Source organism: Colossoma macropomum, unplaced genomic scaffold (assembly GCF_904425465.1).
Source record: "Colossoma macropomum unplaced genomic scaffold, Colossoma_macropomum, whole genome shotgun sequence".
NCBI classification, from domain to species: Eukaryota; Metazoa; Chordata; class Actinopteri; order Characiformes; family Serrasalmidae; genus Colossoma; species Colossoma macropomum.
The window spans coordinates 18,999,960-19,017,572 of NW_023494805.1; the positions used below are offsets into that span (position 1 = coordinate 18,999,960).

General features: G+C 38.8%; 1 protein-coding gene across 1 annotated transcript in view; it reads left to right on the top strand.

Moving 5' to 3' along the window:
- ankhb (ANKH inorganic pyrophosphate transport regulator b) overlaps positions 1 to 17,613 on the top strand; it is a 33,746-nt gene that overhangs the window by 13,994 nt on the left and 2,139 nt on the right. The window contains exons 4-11 of the mRNA XM_036596787.1: positions 20 to 103; positions 818 to 988; positions 1,701 to 1,829; positions 4,267 to 4,359; positions 7,256 to 7,351; positions 11,949 to 12,078; positions 13,555 to 13,678; positions 15,984 to 16,083. Coding sequence (XP_036452680.1) covers positions 20 to 103; positions 818 to 988; positions 1,701 to 1,829; positions 4,267 to 4,359; positions 7,256 to 7,351; positions 11,949 to 12,078; positions 13,555 to 13,678; positions 15,984 to 16,083 — 927 coding nt within the window. The remainder of the gene's footprint in view (positions 1 to 19; positions 104 to 817; positions 989 to 1,700; positions 1,830 to 4,266; positions 4,360 to 7,255; positions 7,352 to 11,948; positions 12,079 to 13,554; positions 13,679 to 15,983; positions 16,084 to 17,613) is intronic.

Genomic DNA, 17,613 nt, shown 5'->3' on the forward strand with positions numbered 1-17,613 from the left:
TGTGTGTGTGTATTCCTAGGCTTGGACCCATGCTGGAATCCTATTAAAGCACAAGTACAGCTTCCTCGTTGGCTGTGCCTCTATCTCTGATGTGGTAGCTCAGGTAAGGCACATGGCAGCTTGTGAAGACATGAACATACCAAGCATTTATCTGATTTCCAAGTGCTGTGACTTGCCATACATAGCCTATATTAATTTAATGGACAGGGAGGCACTATGCATAAATCAGAGACCATCCTTTATTTATTTAGTTTTCAGTCAAAGCAGCCATTAAATCCAGCTTATTCATTTTTCAGTATCAGAAGACACAAAAGTATGTAGAAGTCTCAACAATTGAATATAATATAATTTCTTTGGTATTTATTGTATCCAAATTTGCCTTTTGTACAACTTGATAGTGACAGCTTTGCTGGTCTGCCAGTTCTTGCTCACTTGTTAGGAGTCCCATTTTCTCCGTATGTTTTAATCTTGTGCAAGTGGATTATCTTATATCTAATGTCCTCAGGAATGTATCCTGAAAAATAAATAACTTTTATTTAATTGCTGTTTTGACTGGAAATTAAACAAATGGAGGGTGGTCTCTGACTTTTGCACTGTACTGTACATTGGCTGAATATAAACAATGAAGCAAGCACAGTAATGTAAATGGGCTGATTGTGGGTGCTTCTTGTTTTTTATTGATAATGTAATTGGTTTCATTGGTTTCATTTTAATAATGGATAAATAAAGCAAGAGTACTTGTATTAATCACCGTTGAAGTAATTCTATCTAACATTGGGCTAAGTATCTCTCTCTCTCTCTCTCTCTCTCTTTCTAGATTGTTTTTGTGGCAATCCTGCTGCACAGTCATCTGGAGTGCGTGGAACCTTTGTTGATTCCCATCCTGTCTCTGTACATGGGAGCTCTAGTACGTTTCACCATTGTGGGTCTGGGCTACTACCGAAACATTCATGACAACATCCCAGACTCTAGTGGCCCTGAGGTGGGGGTACGTACTGCTTGACCTTATTGCTCCCAGTACACTAATTAAAAGGACTATACGCTACTTTTTACAAACAAGTCCAGATACAATTTTTTTACATGACCGTTTTCCAACCTCTCTTTATAACTTTAGAATTAAGCAGGCTGTTTTGTAGCGGTGCTTATGTTAGTTTCTTAGGATCTTAGTTTCCATATATTGACTGTAAGGACTTGTAGGTGAACAGTACATTTTGAAACTTTAACAATCTCTACATTGTACAGTCTTTTGTTTTCCATGATATGGGCCCTTTGATGTGATAACACAATAGCTCAGTGTTACCTAATGCAAAGTGACTGTTGCAGTAGTTTCTCGGGCTCAACTGTGAGGACCCCATGCTCTGCACATTTTTGTACTGTACATAATCACTAATGCACCTGATTAAGCTCATCATCTTGGTCAGATGTTTTGGAGCAGGGAAAGCACAACAATAAGCATGTGACTTATATGAGCACAGGTGGGAACCACTGCAGTAGCATCTGATTTCCACCTGATTTTGTAAATTGCTGAAAGTGTCATTACAAAGCCTGAAGCAAGTGTTTCCGCAGGGTTACTGCGTTAGTCGTGGAAAGAGGAAATTGAGCCACATTACTAATCTTGGTCATTTTTAACCTTCTTTTCATCACTGTCCTTCTCCATTCCTCTATTGCTGACTCACTCACTGTGTGTGTGTTGGCTTTAGGGTGATGCCACCATTAAAAAGATGCTGAATTTCTGGTGGCCCCTGGCCCTTATCCTGGCCACACAGCGCATCAGCAGACCCATCGTCAACCTGTTTGTGTCCCGTGACCTGAAAGGGAGCTCCACTGAGGTCAGTGAATTCACAACCACAAGCGCGTGCACATAAACCACGGCTGTGCAAACATTACACAGCGCTCCTTATGAGTGTGCATTATCTCAGTAAATCAGTTCTGTGAATGTTCTTTTATCATGAAAGCTTGCTGTGTTAATACCTAACAGTCACCTTAACTCAACCCCTTGCATCTCTGTTTATTTGCCTGAGATATTTTTAATCAGCACTTGTTCATATTTGCACATTACACACCCAAGATTATATCTCTTGTATTTAGAGCCAAAAATATACAGAGAAAACTGAGCCAAAACGTGTCCGGAAACTCTACTGTGATTGTCATAGGAATAAAACTGATTCCACACTCTGTTCTCTTGCATGGCCGCTTTAAGATTTATAGAGCATTTTGAGCACAAGCAGACTACAGATGCAGCGTGCCGGTGCTTAAAGCAATGGTTTAGCGGAAAATCAAATTAACACAGTTTTTAGTTGAACAGCCAAGACATGTTTGGTGTCTTTTTGAGAGTTTTGCTTCTGTAGTTTTGCACTGGAGCTATGAGGCTAATGTTGCCTAAAATCTACAATTTTGTACAGGCAGGGTGGCTGCTACTGCTGTTTAGCTGAGTGATGGACTTTTGTCCATTTTTATAGGTAACAGTTTGTCATACAGTACCAGAAATCACAAAAGTAAGTCTATTTAAGATTACTTAACAACTCAACACAGGTTGAAGTAAGTGTGTAATGATTTAAACTTGCAGTTTGCGTCATGCCAATTGCCATAAATAAGCTTCTGTTATGTGTTAGCTACATTAGCTTTGGTGCTCCTGTGCAAAACCTATAAAGGAAACATTAGACATAAGGCATGTCTTTGCTGATTTAAGTTAAGGAGGAACTTTTTAAGGAGGATTTTTGCTGAACTGTTGCTTCAATGCCACAGGCAACAAAGGCCACGTTTGCACCTGGTTCATTACAGAAAAACATACCAATGTGCTTACGTTGCGGTGATAGGAATCAAGGGTCGTAATGTCTAACACAATTCTAAAACAACCGGTGAACTTACACATCCCTTTGGAGTTTTTAAATGTTACCTGAAGAAATAAGGTTTTTTGGGGGGCTATTTATTATCAGGGCCTTATAATGCCCTGCATGTACTCCTCCACCATAAATGGATTCAAAAATGAATTTAAAAAAAAAATCGTTTTAGGCCAAAACCTTTCTCAAAACAGTATTTCGGACATCAGGCAACATATTCGTAACTGTTTCGTGTAACAACTTTCTGTGAAGGAGCTTTTAGAGATATTAAACTCTTCGGACATTTGGTTCCTATCACAACCACCATGAACAATTCTGCTTCAGAAGGTTTCTCTAGAACAGAGCACTTCACATCAAACATCTCTGAATGAATTTGTTTATATCTCAACCAAAAGAGTTCTGTGCTCATTATTTCTTGTATTCTAATGGGTGATTCTGGTGGAATCTCTGAGGTCAATGGCAAAAGTTGGCAAACTTGAGCTTTTCATGAACCGGTGCCGCTTGCAGCGGTGGAATTTTCCATCATGGATTTATTGAAAACGATGAAATATGCAATTTGATGTCATCCGTTGTGTAAACGCAGCATAACATGCGTCTGGATAACCTGATCATAAGTGGATAGCGATAAACACAGGTGTGAACAGGATCCAATGCGTTTTGGTGGTGCACTGATACAGTCAACTAAACCACGTTTGGAAATGGTCAGGGGCGCATATGACCTCATAACATTTGTAGTGTGAACGCTAAAGTGCCCTGATGCGTCCTTGTCAGTGGTGAACAGCTTTAATTAGCCGCGTCATCACAGCAGAGGAAACAGCTTATTTTTGCTTTTTCATTCTCATTTGTTTGCAAATTGTGTAATCAGTGCATGCGATCTAAACATCACATGTGGATACAAGCCCTTACAAGGATTCACAACACATTTTTGTCTAGCAAATGCAGCGAGAGACATAGTAATTGTAGGGAACACGACATATTCGAGGCACTTGGAAATGCTATGTGTAGACAATTATATGTATTCCTGTCCACTTCTGATCACATCACTCCGGACAGATATTAATACCAACTGTGAACAAGGCCAAAGAGTGCACATTGCTGTTTGTGTGGGCATCCACCTCAGAGAATGGCTTTGACCTGTGTACTCAGCCTGGCAGAGTGCCGTGCCTTCATGACAGCCAGGTTATTATGGAAGCGTGATTGCGATTGATTCTCTTTTGATTCCACTATGTAATTATCACATAACCTCAGTGACCTGAGGTACTGTGCCAGATGACTTGTAATTGCTGTAGAGGGAGGTTTCTCTGGCCATGCAGGTTAAAATTTAGTAAAATACTGAAATTCTTTTGATAATATCACTTATTTTTGGCCATCTATGCTGTGGCATGTTTTTTTAGAAGTAAGATTATTCATATTTATTTCCTTCTAGGCAGTTGCAGTTCTGACAGCTACATATCCTGTAGGTCACATGCCGTACGGGTGGCTGACTGAACTCCGGGCAGTCTACCCTGCTTTTGACAAGGTAAAGCTTGCTTTCAAACACCTGTGCATGTATTTCTTAGTTGTTTTAAGATGCCTGTTAAGGCGTTCTGGCAAACATGCCAGCATTTTGGACTGATTTGAGACTTAACACTACATTTACTTTATTGTGAAACGTGATTAGACTGTCTTTCTGTATAAGAGAGTCATCCATATTCTGTAAATTAATTTCAGTTTCCTTCACATTCACATTGCCTTGTTTTTCTCTTGAGCCACTGCACTCAAAATGTCTGTGCATTGTTTCTGAGTACTGTGGGAACATCAAATAACTGCATGTATTATAAAAAAGCCATTTTCACACCAGTTAGATTAGAATAGCTATAAACCACGAGTGCCAGTTTATAGCACCCTTCAGTACATTATGCCATTATCATATTTATATTATTTCCACCTTATCTTTCTTCAGTAGAAAAAAAGGAAAAGGAAAAAAAAACATTCTTAACTTGTAATGAAAGTTAATGTAAATTTATTTTCTTTTTGGATCATTTTCTTTTGGTCCATTCATCGTGCAATTTTAACACAATGCAAAAGGTGATAAAAGTTTTATGCTTGACAGCGGTGAATTATTTAGTTAAAAACATCATCATAGTTTTTTTATAGCTTTTTTTAATGTGGCAGTACAGTTGTGCTAGTGTTCTTTTCAACTCGCCCTAGAAAAACTAAATGTTGTTTAACATATCATGTGTATGTGTTTATGAACACAGTGAGGTCAGTAGAGTTCATTGTGCATATGTAGGGTCCCACTAAACCATACGTTTTTCTTCCGAGTAGGTGGAGAAATTTGTTCCCATAACAATATACAGCAGACAAAACTCCTGTTTAGCATAAAAACCAGTCAGGGCTGTATATGAAGTATAATTTCCCAGCCTCCACCTCTGCATAGACCTGCTTTTTTTGGTGGCACCAGCATGTCTATGAATGCTTCCCTGCCATTTGACAGAGTGTAATATTTATGGATAAACAGAAATGAGGAGTGTCCCACAGGGTGAAACAAAGGGCTGCAGGCTTACTTTGGCAGAAGCATTCTTCCCCGTGAGGCCGTGATCTTACACCAATCTTTGAGCACCAGCAAGGTCTCTGATTAACTGATGCTGCATATTCATAAACTTGCACACAGTGAGTCAGCACAAGCCAGAGTAACAGGGAGAGAGGTTTGAGTCTTCAGCTGCTGACACCAACAAGAAAATCTAATTTACTTTTTACATAATTCAAAAACATTGTAGGGATGCACAGTTATATTGGAATCATTATTATTATTGGAAAATATGTGCTTTAAAAAAAAATTCCGGCATCGGACAGATGTTTAGGTTTGGCCGATATTTGATGCCGTATTTATTGATGCTCTTTCTACTGTGTTAAAAGTCTGCCTTATTTTACTGCCCAATTTTTTTTTCCAGAATGCAAAACCAGGTAAATATTTGATGACATAATAATTATACTGCATTTGTAACCCTTTAGAAATATTCTACTGCTGTTTTGTGTAGATATATTATCTATTTTGGTGATATATTTTTTATATTTTTGCATCAGTATCGACAGATATGTATGCGAAAAATACTGAATATTGATATCGGATCTCCCATATGAGTGCATCATACTTTAAAATTAGAACCTTTACTTTAAGGCTGGCTTTCCTTAGTGAAACTTTCATGCAACTTGTTGCTGGTTGCAAGCTACTTCAAACATTTTTTCCAGATCTGTACATTATGTGTACACTGTCCACATCTGTTGAGATCTTGACAGTTTCATTTGGAAATGCAAGCCTTTCAGAGATAAGTGTAGATAAAGTCAATGAATTAAAAAACTTTTGTGAAGCTCAAGGCAATTTTTAGAAGTTATTCAAGATTTTTCTTGACGTTGTTAGGCGAGATATCCTCGCATGTTTGCTGTCATGCATAGCTGTTTGTTTCCTGCGGGGGTGTTTTTGTTAAGGACCCATTTTGAAAGTTGCCCGCCCCTACAAGTCACACAAAAACAACGGTTTTTACTTGGTTATTTTGCATGTCAGTCAAACGGCCCTTTCCTGTCAAAGTAGGTGGTTCTTGGTCACACCAAGCCAGACACTCTGACAACAGGCAGAAGTCTGGCTTGTAAGACTGTTGTTCAGGTGATTGACGACCTTGCCTACTAATCTTGCATAAAGTCAATCAGAAGTACACTTAACAATAGTCATACTGCAGTCTCACAAGCAAAAATTCTAGCAGTCAGATAAAATATTTTAATGCAGGACAAAGTGCCATAGGCCCATTGCTGTGCAATTGGACTTACCAATATTTCAAGCAGTCCATACATGTGCAAGGCACAGAAAGGTAAGCTCAAGCGATTTTGGCAAGAGTAGGAGGAATTCCAGACTGCTGAAATGTTTCCTTTCAGAGCATGTAGCAGAATTTGGCTCATGTATTTTATGTCATTGATCAGCTCTCACTATTGATCAAATTAAAGATATATTGGCTGAGCAGCATTCACACATTTAGGCAGAAAATCCTATGATTCCAATCTATAGCTAATTGATCTTTCCATCCTTAGTGTCTGTTGTAGGCTGTTGTAATAAATTAGCCGAACTGATATTATTTGACATGATCACATGGTACGTTATTGGCATTTCGTTTGGCTGTTTCAGGTAAAGCCTCTGTCATTTCACTCAAAATGACTCTCCACTGCAACAGCTGCAACTAAATCAACTTGGTTGCAGCTGTTGCAGTCGAGGGTCTTTTTAAGTGGAATGCTGGGGGCTTTACCTTAAACAATGTAAGTGAAATTTTATTTCATGCAAGTTTCAGGCATCTAAAGTTATATAGAAATTTCACCATGAAAAGCCTAATGTACTGCTGTTTTGATGATCTAGTGTTACTTTTGTAATCCCTCTAATTGCTTTCTAGAACAACCCAAGCAACAAGCTGGTTAACACTGGCACGACAGTCACCAAGTCCCACATCAAGCGGTTTACGTTCGTTTGTCTGGCTCTGTCGATCACAGTAAGTAAAACCTCACCCTCCCTTTCACCCTCATCCTACCCTTCACCCTCATCATTCTGTCTGTGCAGGCATGATCTCACCTTCTTCAACGTCACTCCTGTAAAGCGCAGAACCTGCAAACCCCTATACCTGTGTGACGTCGCCATCGTTCTCTCTGACTTGACACAATTTTCTTGCTCCGTTCATTATTTTACCCTCTCTTTGTGTTTAATATGGGTTTGTTTAAGAGGAGAATTAGAAGAGAGCGATATATCAGTGCAAGATTTATTGGAATTTAATTCATAAAACAGTCATGTTGTCATATCTTACCATTTGAAAGTGCTGCCACTTAGAGCCACATTTTTCTCCATAGAAAGAATTTGCTTGTATTTTACGAATTTTACGAAGGATTTGTTGCACTAATGTTCTTAAGTAAACAGACAAATGACATGTTCACTAAGTATAAATTACAGATTTCAAGTACTAGGACTGATTCCTGGCCCTTATTGACACCTTAAGTGCATAAATTACACAACCACCTGGGTCATGGCTTTCACTGGCATGTCACTGTATAAAATCGAGATCTATTCTGCACATGTAACTGAATGTAACTGAATACATGAAGACGTGACTGTATAAGTAGAGACACTTAGTAAGTAGAGAGCTCTTAGGAGACAAAGTAAACAAAGCTGCATTTTCCTTTCCAGTTCACATATACATTACATGTCATTGTATCTACCATTCAAGAAGTTGTGAAATGTGAAGTCCCTTTTGTAGAAAACGTGTAATTCTGCGAGTTGTTAGGATTCGCTGCTTGATGTTGTCACAGAGTAAGCTCTTACTGGACTAACTAGAGTAACAGAGTTACTAGTTGGGCATATAGATACCATGTTAACAGGCTCCAGTAATACTGAAAGACAGACTTTGAGTTTAAATCTTTATTGTCAACATTCAAACTGTAACATCCAAAATAAAAAAAATGCTACTTGACGTCTATTATGAGCTTCAAATGTCTGTCTTTAATCTGGAGAGCTGCTATAAAATGTAATTAAACACCACCATTAGCTTGAAGCTGAAACACTCCTTACCCTGCCCCCTCCACTGAGACAGCCAATGAGAACAGTGGTAATTCGCATAAATCAACATCCAGAAAATGACCAGAAGAGTAAGTGACAAAATACATATAAAATAGTACAAAGACTGAATTAAGGTGTCACAGTTGCCTTTCAAAGAGCACACTTTGAAAGACAACTTTGTTAACCCTCTGGTGTCCACAAACTCACCCCATGCATCAAATGTATTGTTTCCATGTATGTTCCTCAATCTTTGCAACAATGCAACACAGAAATACGGTACGAACATTTCCTAAATCTGTAGAGTCACACTTTTGGAAGCCCTACATTCTTCATTCACTCGACATCAGAGACACACATGAAACGGTGTGCACAAAGTTGAGAGCTGCTGAAATTGCTGCAGCAGTTTTGGAAAGTAGCGACAAAGATATTGGAGCATTTTGATATAAAACATGGGTATCATGTTATATGCAAGTGCCTTTAAAGGTGAATTCAAGAGGATATGCAGGTATCAAGAAAATCCCCTTAGACACCAGAGAGTTAACTGATAAAGAGAGTAAAATATCTCTCCATTAGTAACTAATGGGACGGCATGTGTTAAAATAATAAAAAGGCTGCTCTCAGTGAGCTGTTACAAAGTATCATAGTATTTTGAGAACAGATGAAACACATTGTGTCGTCTTGTTAGCGACACGATGATGCAGTGTGAGTGACTTGTCTGAAGAAAAAGAAAGAACAACAGTAACGTGATCACCGATTTTACTTTAGTGGTGGTTTGTGTCTATGATGCTTGGCTCCACCTATCAGTGATACATTCCACGGTCCATGTGTTTTATGGCATATTTCAGAGCACAGATGTGGCCATATTGAAGCTTATGAGTGCAGCCTTTGAGTGGAGAAGTGCATCCTGACTGCCAGCTCGAGTGCTTTTAGAGTCTAGCTAAATGATTCATCATAGACGCTGCCTCAGAAGTTATCACTCTCATAGGATCTTCTCTGACCTAGTTAAAAGGCTAGGCACTGCTGCCCTGGAACAGTACTGTTAATCACACATTTTGTGTTTAAAAGTTAATGCATTTTAAAGAGAAAGTTTATGAAGAGTGAAAATGAACCTCTGAGCCTCTGTGCACCACATTACCTTTGCATTTAGCATAGCGCACAGCAAAACAGAGTTAGCTGGCCCTCTTGCTTGCCCACACGTGTCTGAACTTGTTTATTCATCTGCTCACGTTGTCTCTTCATCTGTACACGATTCGTACATTTTTTCCATTTTTCTACATGCTGATGGTTGTTTTTCAGGCTCTTCCCAGTAAGAAGTTCGCCAAATGCAGGTTTACTGGCTGTGAGAGCATAAACAGGAAGTAGCTTTTATCATGTGCCACGCACTGATGGATACTTGCTTCCAGATGTGTGCTGGGGTGTCATGTAAACAAGCACGCCAGGACTCTTACAACAGTACACTCTTATAAATAAATGTCCAAAAATGGCTCTTTGTTTGGATGTGCAGTTCTAAGGAGAACCTTTTGATCTTTTTGAACTTGTTAGTTCATATGAAACACAATTCACCATATTATATCATTTAAAAGACAGTTAAATTGTGATATTTCATCACAATATAATGACTTTTGCCAGCTTTTTTGTTTTCTTGATTACATCACCATGTACCACTCATTTCATTTCATTTACAAAAATGTGTCTTTAAAGCTGCACTTTGTAAGATTTGGGGATTTGGAGACCTCGCTGGTGGAAATGTGTCATTGCACGCAACATGTGTAAGAACACCTTGTTATGTTTTTTCTGTAAAGCTGCTTTGTGACAACGCCTGTTCTAAAAGGCGCTATATAAATAAACTTTGACTTGAATTGAAAATACAAATATAAGCATGTTATATGATGCTTATAACTGGATAAAACATTATACATCTCATAAGCATCCTCTGCTTATCATTTTATTACGCTAACACAAAATAAACAGAATTTCTTTAATGACAGATAAACTAAATTTAAACAAACAAGTCTTGTTTCAGACCAAAACCACTTGAACATAAATCAAGTCATACCTCCGAAGTCGTAAGTAGGAACTTTCTAGGAGGATTGAAGACAGCATTGATACATAAAGACTTATGACATGATCTGAAAAATCCCCTGTTTTTTCCCTTAACTCAGTGATGCTACTTCCTTCTGTTTTCACAAAAAATCTTACATAGTTCTGTTTTAAAGAATCAATCATTAAAAGGATCTTTTGGGAGCCAAACGTGATTCTGTTTGGGTTTGCTCCATTATTAAGAGTACTGAAAAAAGCATTCTCAAGTAGAGAGCATTGTGACTTGCACAGAAGTAGAAGTTCTTGTCCAAGAAATTAGTAACTCTGTAAGTAAGTAAATAGTCACTTACAGATAACTATAGGGATCCAAAAACAGGGTGTTTCAAAACCTGAACACGTGAACTGCATTGTTTCTCTCCTTTATGCATATGCATTTGTGGGTGGGCTGTGCAAAACGTAGGATGATTGTGCAAAAATGGATGGAGATATTGGAACTGTGACTGATGACACATTCCAAATGATTTATTAACATTTGGACCACTAGTGGTGGGCAGTTTAGCGAGGATTTTTGCCTTTTTTTTTTTTAATTGGGCATAAATTTGTGTTAGTGTCTCAAATGCTTCTTGTTGGGAGACTTCCTTTAGCACTGGCAGCAGTCATAGCAACTAGGGGGAGGCATGAGTCTGAAAGAATATTTAGCAACAAAATAGCATTATTTAAACACTCAGATGCGCAACTGAAAAGGCACCGTGCAAAATGTGTCTCGTTGTGTCCACAATGTGCTCTTGCAGACCGTGTTATTGTTCTGCAAATTCTATTATTTTCTTTTTTTTGCTAGAGCAGAATGACACCCCTGTGAAATGTGTCCTGAGAAATTACTTCATTTATTGACACCACTATCTCTTCCTTACTACCTTTCATCGTTCTCTTTAACTGCCTTGCACTTGTTGACTGCAGTTTCAGTAAAGCAGACTGTAATTTCAGGCATGTTGTGGGTGTATATTGCAGCCGCATCAAGGTACATTTTGTGCTGGACCTGTGCTTGTATGTACTCCTGGTCCTGAGAAGCAGACTCTAAGATTGTATGCCAGGAATAAGATTTATATTTGAAAATAATATTCAAAAGTCCAAATACTCAGCAAAATGACTAAAGTGCAGCAACTACAGTAACATCTAACATTGACAGTGGTGGAAAGGTGTACCTTTCATTTTTTCCTCTGGCATGTGTTGTTGTTTCTTAATGGGACAGCTTGTCTCAGCCAGTGGAAAGTCATGCAGTACTCAGTTAAAGGAATCTTCTAACAATAAGAGCTATAAAAAGCATGATTCATTACCAACTAAATGCCTGTTTGTAACATTGTGCCTGTGTTTGAAAATTTCTCTTCACATTGTGCAACATTCTGGATGATGGCAAAATCGGAAACATCTGCTGGATGGCTGTGCTGGCTATTCATAGGGTCACTGCGTGAAATCTCAGTGTTCGCTTCTCGTTGTTTCCACAGCTCTGTTTCGTGGTTTTCTGGACTCCACACATCTCCGAGCGGATCCTGGTGGACATCATAGGAGTGGACCAAGCTTTTGCTGAGCTCTGCGTTGCCCCGTTACGAATCTTCTCTTTCTTTCCGATACCAGGTGAAGCCTCTGCACAATCTTTCTCAAACTTGGACAATCAGACACATGAAGTTTGGGGGCATCTTGCTTTCTTTTGAAATTTAAGAAAGTCAAAACAGTCATTTACTACTTTTGATACCATAAAACAGTCATTTACTAAAACATTAGGCTTATTTGCAACACTCAGCTTCATATTCAAAGTGTGCTCCTTGGTATGAAGCACAAATTTTACGTAAATAATTATTTGACAATTAAAATTATTGTCAAATTATTGTTAAAAGCACATATTGAAAATATTTTCTCCCAAAAGTGGTTAAACAACTGAAAGGTTTGAGTGCTGTTGAATGTTAACATCCCAACAAGGGGATGAAATGTGTTGCATTAGACATTATTCTCAGCATATTACTATCACAAATTTTGGAACAAATGTTTACATGTGAGATACTGCTTTCCTTAAAATAAACCTGCTTAGTCTTTTAATATATGTAGTCTCATGGGGCCAAATGTGACTTTGTGACGAGTATGTCTGCAGGCGACCATGAGAAGTTTCGGGCTAAATGTGCATAGACTTAGGGTGGGAACAAACTGAGTGTAAAATTTCTAAACCAATCTAACACCTTGTAAAAGCACAGCTCAAGATAGGGGGTGATGGTGCACTCATCAACATTGTCCAATAGATTACAAGCCTGTCGTTAGCCCGTGAATGTACACGGTAGCAGTTACCCCCCAAAAAAAACTTCAGTTAGTCATGTAGATGTGTGTTTTGTGAGAACACATTACATACAGTAAAAAGAGGGGGTTACCTTTGTTTGCAGCAAACGAAAAAGTTTAACAGGTTTTTCCCAGATGTGTATTCTCTTCACAAGAGCACATCTGTCCCTGTGAGACTGTAATATATGACATACTGCCAAATGAATAGATGCTCATTTGTGTTGAAAACATTTTGAAAAGCTAGGTGTCCCCAAACATTGCATGGGCTCACAAATACATAAACCTCTTGTTTAAAGATGCTCCTAGACATGCTACAAAAGCTTGCTGGGAATCTGCACTTGTTCAGTGGACAGTTTGCCAGCAGTTGTGTAACTTCACCTAGATGATCCTGCTCAGGATGGCTAGAATGCCTGAGTCACGGTCCTGTGTTATGTAATCCAGTGGAGCTTAAGTGGTAGACTTTGGCTGTGTTAAAGGAGCCGTCCCACAAGGAGAGGTGAAGGAGAGGCAAAGGTCAATGATTATGGTCAAGCTTTCAGGAGCACGGTCATTAGAAGAGGGCTTGTGGAGGTTTCCTAATAGACAAAACAGAAAGAGATAGAAATAAAAACACAGAGTGAGGGGGAGAGAGACAGAGGGGAAAAGCGTAAGCGTGACATCAAGACAAAAAAGGACAGTGTGAGTCTTTTTGTGAGCGATGAGTGTGTGCCAGAGCTGTCATGTGTTTCAACTCTGTTTGATGGTGCAACTCAGCATGACCTGCTTTTACTGTTGCTGTGTGAAAAGTGACGGTGCGTGCTCACCTGACCGGTTGGCTCATGACCCTGAAGAAGACCTTCGTCCTGGCACCCAGCTCTGTACTGCGGATCATCGTCCTCATCACAAGCCTCATAGTGCTACCATACATGGGGTGAGTTGGCACCTCCTGCAGTTAAACTCCTTTTCATTGCTTTTGTACATTTATCACCTCTAGGCCTAAAACTGTTAAATAATATTCATCAGTTTCATTATTAGTTCATCAAATGTCAGCTTCATATGTTTTAATATTCTAATATTTTTAATTAGAAAAGAGCTGTGAAAAATGAAGAGATTTTAGATATGTCCAGAATGATGAACAGAAGCTACAAAAGAGTGGTCACCAAACCTGGTCTTGGAGATCTTCCTGTGGAGTCTAGTTGCACCCACAATCTGCCGCACCTGCTCCAGCTAATTAACTTATTCAGAAGTGCTTGATTGGCCAGATTGGGGCATTAGCATTAGGCAAGGAACTAAACTCTGCAGGAAGGCAGATCTCCAGGTGGAAGGTTGGTGACGACTACAGTAGATGATTCCATAATGATAAAAAAAAAGCTGTAAAATGTTGAACCTGTCAAGAAGTACAGCATATTATATAACATTTAATAACTTTCTGTAATTTCCAAAAAAAGATTAAAACCTCTAAAAATACATTTTTGCACCCAGTTTGTAGTATTTCAATCTGCTATTTTATAAAATAACGAATATTAATATGACAAGTGATTCTAAACTTTTTAAAGATATTGTATTTGTTATCTCAGGTGAAAATAAGCTCGGAACTCTAAATGAGAGAACTGCTCAAACAATCTTTCAAACAGCTTAATAGACTCTTAGGCCTAATTCACACGTACTTCATCTGTGTGGCACGAGCAACGCAGAAAGTCTTGCTTTTCATTTCAGCACTCATATTAACAAGTCAGAGCTTTCACACAGGCTACATGTGCGAAGCGGCAGAATCCCAGACACCGCAATAAAGTGATATTTAAAAAATAGACCTGGTGCTGATTTTGCCCGCATGCATTACACAGCAAAATGCACTAAAATAAGCCATGAAAATCAGTGAAAATTAAATAGAAAACTGTATACAAACTTAAAAATGCTATTTTTTAAATTAAATTAATTCCCGGATGGTCTACCAGGCTTGAAGGTTTTGCTTAATCACAAGTCAGAATGCTGTCGAGGACAAACAAATATACAGTGTACTTTCATAAATTATATTTTTGTTGAGCAGAGTGACTGATGTGACCATCTATTCTTCTGGAAAAAGGAATGTCTGTATAACTTTCTCGCATTCAAGCTGTAGCCGCATCACTCACGCCATGCAGAAACAGTATGTGTGAATGAGGCCTTAGTAGGATACTTAGCTTAAACTGGGTGTTTCTCAACTGACAGCTAATTTATGCCTTAATCAACTAATGAGCTATGGCTAATGGTTATAATGATTTGGTTATGGACACCGAATTTTATTGTGTTTTATTTCCTTGTTCTGCAGTCTGATGTGTCTCAGGCTTTGTGCTGTACTCCAAAGCCAGACTGTGAGGCTGATGTTTACACACAGTTACAACACCTGTTGTGGTTTTTACCCTACATTCAACCACTGTAGTTCAAATAGCGCACATAGGCATTCGCTTCTGAACAGGCTGTGGATCAAACATTCTCTGAAACAGTTTGTTTAAATAGAACATGTTGACAGTGTTTAAACATGTAGTGGTCTGCACGTTGTGGAGGGGGCCATTTGGAATAAGTACAAATATAGTTGTATACTCACCGCTTACTTGTTTGGAAATGGCTGCCATGTAATACCACTCAATGTCCACTTTATGAGCTCTATCACCTTTAAATAGGTGTACAATCATAGACTGTAGTCCATCTGTTGAACAGTCTGTCAGTCACCCTCTATCTCATTCATCCCTGGTTAGTTTCTGACCACGGGACGGCTGCTGAGATATTATTTGGGTGGTGGATCATTCTCAGCACAGCAGTGACACTGACATGACATTGGTGTTTTTTATGTAGTAGACATGTTGCTGGAGTTTTTAGACACATAAGTGTCATTGCTATATTGAGAGTGGTCCATCACCCAAAAATATTCAAACAAGAGCAGCTCTGTGGTCAGAAACTGACCACTATTGTGGGGCTGGAGGATGGCTAACACAAGATGGGCTACAGTCTCACCAGGAAGGTGGAGTTTCGAGGTAGGAGTTTCTAATAATGTGGCCGGGCAGTACTCTATTTCAGCAGATAATTGTCTACTTGACCAAAATTATCTAAGACTCATTATGTATCCTTAAATAGAAGAAGGGTGCAGTTTTAGTCACTAATCATAGTGCTACCAACACCATGAGATAAGAAAGTGTGTTTGAGTCTTTTTATGCTCGATTTGCCTTTACCTTTGCTGTAAATAACTGTTTATGCTTCAGGGTGCATGGAGCCACTCTAGGGGTTGGATCGCTGTTGGCTGGCTTCCTTGGAGAGTCCACAATGGTAGCAATTGCAGCCTGCTACGTCTACCGGAAACAGGTAAGAAAAGACTGCCAGATGTGTTTAGGTGGTGGATCAGGTTTGTTTTCTGCAACTAAAGTTACTTTAAGTCAACTCACTAAACCATAATTACAGGTTTGGCATGCCTCTCATGGTGGCAATTGGTGAAGTGACCAAACTATGACTAACATGACCACAAGATCTGTCCCATTATACAGCACAGGAAGAAGGAGACCACATACACTATATTTACAAAAGTTTGTAGACACTTCCTCTAATCAGCTACTTTAAGTTGCACCCATTGCTGACACAGGTGTTCATTTGCACACGTACAGCTTATATAATTCCCATAGAAAAGCACTGACTAACAGAATAGGATGCTCTGGAGCAGCCACACATGAGTCGTCATGGACGAGGCCCCTCTAATCAGGTTAGCAATGTTTCCTCAAAGCTGATCAGTAAGAATAACTTTATTGATTTGCTGTGATCCCTCTAAGGAGGACCCCCCACAGCACATAACTGCCAGGTCCCCTCACTGTAGAGGTCAAGCTTTGAGGCCTGTACTGTTCTCTTGATGTACATGACACATGCACTCACTAACTTGAGGAGAATATGGTGAAGGATAACTCATCTGACCATATCAACTTTGTCCACATCTTTGTTGACCAGCGTCTGGTTTCCTCACCACTGAACTCTCAAATATGCATTCATCTTTGTAATGAGGGGTTTATGCACTGCAACCCTACTATAATATCCTTCTCTATACTGAAGAGATGTATCATTTATATAATATATATAATATACAGAAGAGCTTTGTAAAGCAATAACTAGGCTCAAACCCAATAAATCCCCTGGTGCAAATGGAGTCCCATCCAAATGGTACAGGACATTTAAGAAACAATTAATACCAAGTTTATTGGCTACATACAATTAGAAGGGGGAAACCCCACCCTCTTGATAAGCTGGATTGCAGGTCTCATATACTTATTTCCATAACTAAATATAGTTCTAAATTGTTTACATCTATAATAACAAGGAAGGTAGAAATATTATTACCACAACTTACATCATTGGATCAAACAGCATGTATAAAAGGAAGGCAGACACACAATAATATATGTTGCACATTACATGTTATGTTCCACATACAAAAATATAAGATACCTGCCGTTATAAAAAGGCATTTGACTTGGTCATCTGGGCCTATGTGTATTTAGTATTAAAAAAAAGTTTGGTTTTCATGAAAATATTGGATAGACAAACCGCAAGAGTCAAGGTGAATGGAAATTTGTCAATTATCTTTATGCTGACAAGAGGTACGAGACAAGGGTGCTGTTTGTCACGTCTTCTCTTTGCATTATATATAGCACTGCTCAGCCAATTGATATACAGAATATTAATTTGCATTAAGTAACCTTGTGGTATCACTTTCTATTTTGATGGCATCCCTTAAAATATTTGGGCCTCTCTCAGATTATAAAACTAATGTACAAAAAACACAAGTATTAGCATTTAATTATGATCCCCCACAACATGTTAAGACCAAATATGTTTTGAAGTGGCAAACGA